The 10,877-nt window shown below is 32.2% G+C and overlaps 1 protein-coding gene across 1 annotated transcript in view; it reads right to left on the bottom strand.

The window, feature by feature from the left end:
- Window positions 1-3,598: 3,598 nt before the first annotated feature.
- LOC129223360 (AN1-type zinc finger protein 6-like) overlaps window positions 3,599-10,877 on the bottom strand; it is a 35,786-nt gene continuing 28,507 nt past the window's right edge. Inside the window, exon 5 of the mRNA XM_054857938.1 lies at window positions 3,599-5,174. Within this exon, the coding sequence (XP_054713913.1) occupies window positions 5,026-5,174 (149 nt within the window). The 3' untranslated portion in view covers window positions 3,599-5,025. The remainder of the gene's footprint in view (window positions 5,175-10,877) is intronic.

Raw genomic sequence — 10,877 nt, 5'->3', positions numbered from 1 at the left:
CGGCCCTGCGGACAGCGCCGTGAACCTTCCCCAATGTTTTCACATATCCAAAGATAGAGTAAAATTGCTTTTTAAGACTTCCAATTTCGGAAATTTTCCTTATGAACTCCCAATCTCCCTAACATCATCAAAGAAAGCGTAAAACTGATTTAATTTTGAAAAAAAATCTGGAGGGAGCTCAAAGCCTCCTTTTCTATAAACCGTTACCAAAAATTGCTTAAAGTTCCGAACTTTGACTTAACTTTTGGAATTTTTTGATGGAGTTCTGAATTCCTTTTTTTCTTCTTCTGCTAGAAAAATAAGTAAAAAAAAAATATTTTTTCTTTATTAAAATCCTATTAAAACACTTTTCACTCTTTTATGTATTAACTATTTCCCATCAAAAGAGCGACAAATTGAGGAAACGCCCCAGGCGGCAGAAAACTAAGCTCCCCTCTAGTCCCGGCACCAGGAGCAGTTCATAAGCCCCTTTATTTAGGAATTCTTTTTGGGGGTACATAGTTCGAACTCCTACATTCTGATGCTAACTCCTTTGAAATTCCTGCTTTTTAGTTTAAGACTACATAATTTGTCTATGAAATATTTAAAACAAAATCAATTTTCTCACTTTTCCTAACTTGAAAAAACATTACTTGCAATTTTCCACATAGTCACCACAGTGGTAATTGATAACAAAAATCTTTATTAGAAATCAAAGATACAAAAGTGCATAGAGGCCGCTAAATGCTCCTTATGTATGTTCTTAGTATTTCAACTGGAAATATATGATGTAGCGTGTTGCCATGTGTATCTAGTGCCTTGTGAAATAAGTAGTCACTAAAAAATTAGGTGATTTTATAGAGGCTACTAACAAAGAAATGGATGAATAGTCCTAATTAGTAATATTTGTACTAAATCTCAAGAAGCAGACCCACAACACCTTATCAGACCCACTTCCATGTCCATTAGTTGAAAATGGTGCTTTTAGTAGACGGTCAGAATCTATAACATTCCTTCAGACTTGCTTGGTTTGAAAGGAGATTGTAGTGTTTAAGTAACTGGCACAAGCCATCGAGGGAGGTCATTTCAAAAAATTAAATTTTTACTTATTTTTTCATTTTTTGAAGCTTTTTAGATATTTTATTATGATTTCAGAACCATAGATGACATTCACTGAACTTTTTTAGGCAATAGATTAATACAACTTTTTCTTTATTAATCAGCTCATTTTCTGGAATAATATTTCATAAGTTTAAGAAAAAAGCAACAATTAAATAACAAAAATTGAATATAGACCCCCACATGACTTTTTTTTACATCTATTGACACATTATCTACCGTGAGCATATTTGGGCCTTTCATTTAACCTCACCCATTTCACATGTGTCCCTTTTGATTAGTTCAAATTTCACTCGGTACTAGAAATGTGTGAAGAAACATGAGTGATAGCTGGTAGGCAATATGTTCAATTAACTACACATTCTTTTAATTTAAAAAACAATTATGCAGGTATGCGAGGAAACCAGTAGATAATGTGCTGAATAAACTATACATTTTAATATTTTAAAAGAAATTGGTACATGTGTGGTAGAAGAATGCTTTTCAAATGTATTATTTTTCAAAATAAATTTTAACATTTTTATGAACTTTTAAGGCACTTCTGCACTTTTGGAGTTGCAATTTTTCAAACTTGCAAACCTTTCCTCCCCCAAAACTTAACTTTACCAAAGATTGCCCCTTTTGAAAACTACAATGTCCAAAATTTTCAAAACCCCCTACTTCTGAATAAATATTATATACTCATGATTTTTTTCATATTGCTAATACTTAAGTCTACTACATACTCTTGCCTAAACTGGAAGCTCATACACTTGCCCGTTCCAAAGTTTGATTGTCGCTTCATGTGATAAGTAATTAACTATTAAATTGAAAATTATTGCAGAGAATGTTTCTAATGAATAATCCCAAGTTTGGACCTATTGAATTTCTGTTTACATAATGCACTTTTCATAGCATCAGCAGATAGTTTCTCACAGTCAAGCCTGTTTAATGGAACAGTCAATTTGCCACAGAAAATTATTCTAATAAAAGGGACAGTCCATGATTTATGGATTATTTTAACTGATATTCCAATAGATGGGATTGATTGCATAATAAGGTTTAACTTACAACAAATATTTATGTATCTCACTCGCTGATAAAAATAAAGTAACACACCTCAAAAATTTGGAAAATTAATAATTGATTTAAAATCTGAATTGGATGCTTTTTCAATTACAATATTGGTATAAAATAATCTTACTTTGCTGGTGTCTGGTGGCATATAAACAATAAATAGCGGCATACCATTAAAACTTCAATTTAAAAGGAAAATTGGAGGATACATATACATTCAACCAGCAGGATAAATAATAACAAAATGTAAAGTATCTGCACACAAAGGGCAAAACTATGACGCAATGCAAAAATATGAAAAGCAATATACAGAGTGTAGATAGAGTTTTTAGTAAGACTATGCCTTTTACTTTCAATTATGCATCCATGAAAGTAAGAGGTTGAATTTTTTCATTAATGTGTCAACTCATAAAATAATCAATCTTTAACATCGGCATTGCTTATCAGGCAGCGCACAATTCCACCGCAAATTTATCTGCACAGCAGCAAATGTGTCTGAGCACAGCATGTGCTTCTGTATTATATAGCTATACCAACCAGTTCACATGGCATAAATTTTTGTATTTAAGAATAAATAAGTTTTAAGAAGCATTGAATAAAGTCTTGATTTCTACATTGTTGTTTAGATGTACCAATATTGTCAATGGTGAGCGATATATATAAATATTTGTGCAATAAGGCAGTTATTACAAGACATTGTTCACAATTATGTCTTCACATTAGCCTACATTTATTTGTAGTCATTGTTATGTTAAAGCAATGCATTAATGGCATTTTTAGTTTAACATTGTGTTCTCCCTTCTTAAATTTAAAAATTTCCTCTTTACTTTCTCTATTATCTTTGCCAATAACTAGGTGTAACTTTAATAGAAAGCGGCTTACTAAACTGCTCTAGGACACAGAAAGTTAGAGACTGGACAATGAAATGGTTACAGGAAATTCCTTTTATACACTAGTACTTTCCTTAAAACTAAAGACTTAACTTAAAACGTATAAGTCGTATAAGTAACACTAAATTTGCAATTGCTGAATGAAAGCTGTTAATTAAAACTTAGGTTATATGCCTTTGTCCTGCCATGTTATTTTAGATCAGTGCCTTGAAAGATGCATAAAAGGTGCTTTATTGGGCATATTTCTTGTTCTTTGAGAAAGTTTAAAACAGTGGAATTTTATCGTAATATATCCTTTCCTAATATATGAATTTTTTTCTTTATAAAAGGGAAAAGCTGAAAATAAGTCATAGATAAATTTTAGCATTTAGTATTTGTGAAGTCTGTCAATTATCTAGTACATCACTGCTTATTCTCAGAATTGAGATTAAATCATGAGATTATATTTGGAATTCTTAATATTCACGCATTACTAAAGAAATCATTATGTTTAGAGAAACAACTTCAATAAAAACAAAATTAGATTAATTTTAATTTCTCAATTGTGTAAGAGATACATTTTACTGGATGGACGCTCAAATTAATCAGCTAGTAGTCCCAAAAAGAGATTTTATTTACACAAAATACAATAAAAATGCTATTTTAAAAAATTTAAATAGCTACATAAACCTACTTTAAAAGACTGAGTATATATTGACTTCAGAGATAATGTTAGTGTCAGCAAGAAAATAAAACAAACTTATGTTCAATAACCGTTCACTTTGACACTTTATTTTTCACCTACATGAAATTTTTTACAAGTAATTCAGAGAAAGTCATTAATTTATCATAAAAATGGACAGCTAAAGATGACGCTTAAAGACCACGTGACTGCATGATCCAATTCAAGTATTGTGCTCGGCTACAAATATTTATACTTGTGCACAAATATGTAACTATCTACTAATTTCATCTTTCATTCCAGGGAAACTGAATGGCAAATAAATGGATTTAGTTTCAAAATTAAGAGTTTCTTCTTGTCACTTTGAAGTAGAATTCAATGTTTTTGATGAACATGTACATTTAGATTTGCATGTTAAAAAACATGGTAGCAAAATTTATGACTTTTTTTGCTACAGTATGATAAAGGCGACACAGGATGGATGATAATTGCATATATTGGACTCCTGAATACTACAATGGTGGCATAATAGCAAATATATATGTATATACTTTATATCTGTTATAATTGTTTAAACTACAACTTTCACTCGGTGCTAGCACAAAGAATATACTCATAGCATAGCACAATATTCTACCATACTGGAAAAAGTAAAAAAAAGAAAGAATAAGGGGAAAAAAAAATCAAGTAAGCTATTCAAGCATAATTAACTAGTAAATCTTCACAATTGTTTAATTGCAAGTATTATTGAATACAGTATTAAGAAAATGATTATGTAGCCCAATAGCAAAGCAAACAGATTCACAGCGATACAAGGAGGGAAAAGAAAAGAACAGGTACAAATATGGAGTATTTACTATGCTTCAGACTTTTTTACACTTCCAAGTAATGACCAATCACTAAAAATGTTTCCAAGATATTAATGCACACACGAGTCCATAAACATAGATAGAAAGCAAGACAATTTTGCTTTGAAAATCAGTTGGGGAAAAAATGATATGAAGAATTTAAAATAGCATTTTAATACAACAGTATACATTGATAGGAACAAATTATCTGATTAAATTAAAAGAAAAATGTATACTCTAAAAACACTATTTGTCACTTTCTAAAATATAAATCTCGGAAAAAGAAAACAAGCAAAGCAATATACTGAAATTTAACATGACTAAACAAACCTACAATGCAGAATAAAGTAATGATTTCATGGACACCAAAAGCTTCGTTTCCAAACACTGTTTTATATATGAAGCTCTCAGTGTTACATTAGTAAATGTTTGTAGACGTCAGGTGTTCTATAGAATGGGTCTCGTAATTCACTTAAATTTTCTTAACTTTCTCTCCGACCACTAATGGATTGTTTTTACGGATTTCTTGAGCACCGAGCTGTTTGTAGTCAAATGTACAATTGTGCTCATTTGAATATCTATGCACACTGCAGAATAAACCATTGCATCGACAGGGAAATCCTGCAACAAAAATAAAAATTCAAACAAACAAGACTGAACAAGAAAAGCACAAAATTTTAGATAATGCACTCATTTAATATGATTAATTTTAAGTGTAATTACAGCGTGTGCCAGTTTCAAAAGTAAGGGCATGTTTCCAATGGGAAGAAAATGTGAGATCCTGCATATTGCCCATCATTTTACCTCACTTTTTCAACTGACCACCTATTTTAACTCATGCTTATTCACATATTTTTCTCCTTTTCCCCTTCTTTCTTCCAAAGAGGGAACTAGGAGAAGTAAAAAACCCCCCCCAAAAAAGTCAACTCTCAATGATCTGCAGGTGGCTTATCTGCAGACTTTTACACTTTCATTATCATTATTTTTTTTAAATTTAAACTTCGAATCAGAGTGTCTTGTCCGCTTGCAGAAGTGTTTTAAAAAACAATGCGGACCCTTCCATACTTAGAGCCCTGGCCTTTGAAGTGTTGGGACCTTGCTTCCCGAACCTGAGTGGCTACGGATATACACCGATGGGTCTCTTCTGTCTGATAGCGAAAACGCAGGTGCCAGAGTTTACTCCGAGCAGTTCTCATTTTATGTCCCTGTGGGACAAGGTACTGCGCTTGACGGAGAGGTTGCTGCAATCTCTACAGCCTTAGTTCAGCTTCTTTGCCACCTAGACAGTTTCACAAGAGCAGTAGTACTCTCCGATTCTAGAGTTGCCCTAATGGTTATTGTATCTGATAACCACACCTCGACACATAACATCCTGGATTGTCGTCATCACCTTCAGAATCAAGCTACTATCAAGACATCCGTCGTCCTCCAGTGGGTTCCTGCTCACTGTGGAGTATCTGGTAAAGAGAGTGCAGATTACCTGGCCAAAAAAGGCGCTCTGGTCATGCGAGTATTCCCCGACCAATGCCTTTCTACAGTATTAAAAAACTTGTTAAGGATGCAGTTAGGGCCCAAGCACAAGACAAACTTATTACCTATGTACTACATAAAAACTGGAGAGATGCCGTTCTGTCTCCAAGAAGCAGAGCAGTTGCGGAATTCTGCCTGATCACCAGCCATGACTGCCTGCGAAAACACCTTTTCAGAATTGGAATTGCTCCTTCCCCTTCCTGTAATCTGTGTGTCTCTGGAGAGGATATGGACCGCGCCCACCTACTACAATGTATCGCGCTTTGCAAGACCTCCCTTGCTGAGCCCAACTGGGATGCTACAGACAATACAGATTAATGAATTTTGTTGGAATTTTTTTTGTTCTCTGTTCCTCTTTTCTTTTTTGTTTCATGTTTTTATCATATTGTAACTGTTTACAATCTATCATTGGAAATAAAAAAACTTTTTGCATTGAGTAACTAAATGCAGATAAACGTGCCCATTTTAACTAGAAAGTGAAAAATCTATTTTTAGACATTCACATTTCTTTCTTACTTCCAATGTTATCAAACCTTTCAAAGTCTCCACAACATCACTACTTTTAACCCAATTTTTAGATTTGTATACTTACGCACATAATTGAGCCGCTCAGAAGCCAATGCGGTTAAGTCCAAAACACAAAAATTGAGAAAATTAATGTTTTTTGATACATTAGTTTTTAAAATTCTTGGTTTATTAATTTAATTAGAAAAGTGTATAAAGTCTTTTTTCAAGGTATAAACTCTGCAAAAAAACAAGACATGTACAGGATGTGTTAATAAAAACGTAAGTATTTATTGAAATAATGACAGCATCTTAAAAATTTTAGGACTTATACCTTTTGGCAGCTGAAAAAGATAAGAAATTTAGGTAAAAATAATAAAATAACATTTATTATCATAAGTTTTATGTTTATTCATCATAACAAACATCATCTTCCTCCGAGGTATTTAAAAGTAAATCTTGATCTCCACGTGTTGTCTTTAATGTCCTGTAAAAGTCGTGTTTAATTGGAGGTATATACTTTAATAAACATATGATGTCTTTTTTTGTTTCTTTTGAAAATGTTCTGCCGTTAGGATATAATATAGGTTGAGTTATATTTTTAAAATGTACTGGCCTACCTATTTTTGTATTTTTTTTTTTTTTTTAATATCAATTACATGAAAGGTATCATCCTCGTCAAAATTCTGTTTGAACTTAAATATTTTTTGCAAACAAAAAAACCGAGATCTTGGTCCTTTGGTGTTATTCCTGGGTCATTTTCTTTTGATAGCATGAACTCTAATTAACTCACTTAAAAAAAAATTTTGCTTATGATGATCATTAAGCTTGTAAAAAATTTTCGTCGCCTGTTTTCTTTGATAAAAGGTCATCTTGCGATTACAAAGTCGTAAACAGTTACAAGGTTTATAATCAAATTTCTTTGCAGGAAGTATTCTTTTATTTTTATTTTGATATTGTTTACCTTGTATCCTTTTTTGTTTCTCAACATTTCTCGACCATTTTGCAGGATTCCTGCTGCGTTTTCTACCAACTTTGCCGTTATTTTGATTATTGTCTATATATTCGTTACCTGACAATGTATCGGAATCAATACAGTTAACTCTCCTTGAATTAGAATGAAATATCGTATCACTTTCACTATGTTCTATTTCCATTGACATTTTTAGTTTTTATACCCTTACAATAAATCTTTTTTATTATTTTAAAAAGTCAGAGTTTTTACAGTTATTAAAAAAAAATTATTTTTTGTTTTTGATGACACAATAATTCTCTCAAACACTTCAACGTAATATTTTTGTGTTCTGAGGCACATGCATAAAACTCAAACAATTCTAATTAGCAGGTAACGGTTACAGTTACTATGAATTTCTTGTTTTTCAGTATTGCCAACAAATATCGAAAGAAGAAGAAGAATTTAATTTTTATTTCAAAGTTTATGTAAAAAAATATTGATAAAAGGTGGACTTATTCACAATGGCTTCTGAAATTATTATACAATAATTTCGGAAGCTATTAAAAAAAGGGCTGTATAACCTAGAAAAAAGTAACCAACGAGTAAATCCTTTACTAACTAAGAAGATTATTATTTATTTCATCAAAATTTCCAAAAATCAGAAAATATCAAAAAATGGACTTAACCGCATTGGCTTCTGAGCGGCTCAATTGAGTGACCAGACAAGCTTTGTTTCAAAAAATTTCCTTCCTTCTCTAACGTTTTTGATGCAACCTAGCTTGCTCTGTTTCAGTTTATCTGTTGGCAGGATCTACTCTCCTGTATGTGTGTTATCTAATCCAAGTCATGTTTAGCTTTTACATAACACTGTTATTGTCATGAACTAAGTGCAAATATGTTACTGATTTTTTTAAAGCTACTGCATACACTATTATCGTTTTTTAACTATTTTGCAGATCATCTGTGGCAACCATGCCACCCTATTCTGTGGATGATTGAGAAATATAACAGTAGAGGTAAGAATCTAAGAACTAAAGCATGCAACTTGAGTGCAATTTGTCTAGAAAAAGCATATCTGTTGAAAATAAACATTTTGAAAAGATGTGCTTAATAATGAACATTTACTTGCAAAAAGATTTGGTTCTTTTAGCTCACAGTTCTTGTAAGTGGTTCATTTTTATGACCATAATTAATGTTAATGGTTGCTTTACATAAATTGTAATCATGACTGTTCAGTGGTAAGAATAACAAAAGCTTGTTTTTTAATTCTTTGTAACACAAATGATTTATTTAAAAACAGCTTGGATTCTCATAATCAAGAACAGAAAATGAGCATAGTTGAAATTTTGGTTTTTCACATTTACTCATATAGGGTCTGGTGTGGGAAAGTGGTCAATGGGATAAAGTGGTCATATGTCAAATAGCTATAGCTTGGAAATAAATGTTCGAAAGAATGTGAACATTTTATTTTAGAGTAGGGCAGTTAGAAACTACATTTTATATATAAAAATTTTTAACAGGCAAAATTTTATTTGGTAAAAAAAAATATATTGTGTGAATATGAAAAATTTTGAAATCTAAACACCTCATCTAACTTCCTTGGGACATTTTGTTTGTTAGAATTATGAACAGATTGACTTCACAGGAGCTTCCTACATGTCTGAAGAACTCTTACTCATTAGCACTTAGCTGAATCTATTTTAGATAATTTTTTATAATAATTTAAGTAAGATGGGGTAAAGTGGTCATATTAGGCTTAACGAATATTGTTCTTCTAATGTCACTGAATCTTTAAGTATAAGGCAGATACAAATTAAATATTAATTTTACTTAATATGTATTGTTTTTGCAGTAAACGGGGTTAAATATATGAGTATATGCGCATATATACTTGTGTAGGCACATACAAAGACGTATTCACATAAATGTAACAATAAATAAGTATATGGGTAACTGCAAATATTTTTTATCCATACAGCTATACATTCACGCATATTCTCGATTATACTTGTATATATACGAACACTTATATACTCAGGTAGACACGTATATAACGTACGTACTCAAGTCGACACTTATATACAAGCATAGGAAATACAAGTATACAGGGAGAGTTTAAACTCTTGAGCAAATTATTAAAAGGTGTTAGAGGGGAGAATAAGAAGCAAGAATCATAAAGAACATATGGTCACAAACACAATGTTGACGCGCTACATGCACGCAAAGCCCGAATCTGATGGATGCAAAAAAAAAAAAAAAGGTCACAAATTTATATATTACACAAAGACAATTTTACACAACATTTTAGGTCTTAAAAAAGTTTTAAAGCTTTTGATGAAATTTGCGGCCTGCAGCTGTAATACACGCGTCACATTCACGGATAATACGTTGAAAAAACAAGAGTTTTGAAAACTTTCATCAGCCGCTCTGCACTTTTTCGCGATGTGTGTATTAGAGTTACTACAGGCCGTAACTTTTAACAACTGCTGTAAATATTTCTTAAAAACTGAAATGTTGGGTAAAATCATCTTTGTATAAAAAATTTGTGATTTGTTTTGTATCCATCATTTTCTGGCTTTGCGTACATGTAGTGTGTCAGTGAACGTAAGTCCTTATAATTCTTCCCTTTTTATCCTTCCCCCTCAAACCCCTTAGATTTTTGCCCAAGAGCTTAGATTCACTGTGTAAGCACACATGTATATAAGCTTATACACTCGCGTATATACATGTACTGGTGTACAGTGTTCACTCTAGAAAAAAAAAGGGGCACCTTTTTTAAAAAGGGCACTATTTCAACACGGTGTCCCCCCACCCCCACCCAAGACCAATGATGCACCACTCAAAAAGTACTGAGTGCCCCCCCCCCTACAAAAAAAAATTAGGAAGAGAAATAACACTCAAAACACCTTGCAAAAATTCAAATAGTCTAGTCTGCACCATGACCCCCCCCCCCCTTGATCACCGTCACCACTGACTTTCGTATTAAATATGATTTCATCCAGAAAACGCACTTGTCTTCAGAATAGGGTTAGCTCACCTCCCCCCCTCCACACAAATGCCAACTAAGCTAAGCACATTTTCCACACTCCATAGGAACATTTAGCTAATGCTGAAACTTGGCTTTGGGTGTTTTTTAACACTTTTCAGGCCATAATTTCAACTACCTATAAGAGAAAAAAAAAATTCTAGGCATTTCAAAAGTCTTTGAATTTCAATTTAAGAAGAACAGTATTTAATTACTGATCTCCCCTTCCTAACAAAGAAACTGCTTAGTAATGTGCATTGTAGCATTAAGTATTTTAGTAGACATCAAAATTTTGATGAGTGTAAATTCT

Source organism: Uloborus diversus, chromosome 5 (assembly GCF_026930045.1).
Source record: "Uloborus diversus isolate 005 chromosome 5, Udiv.v.3.1, whole genome shotgun sequence".
Lineage (NCBI taxonomy): Eukaryota > Metazoa > Arthropoda > Arachnida > Araneae > Uloboridae > Uloborus > Uloborus diversus.
Note: the sequence above shows the minus strand (reverse complement) of the source record. Positions and strands in the feature narration are given on the sequence as shown.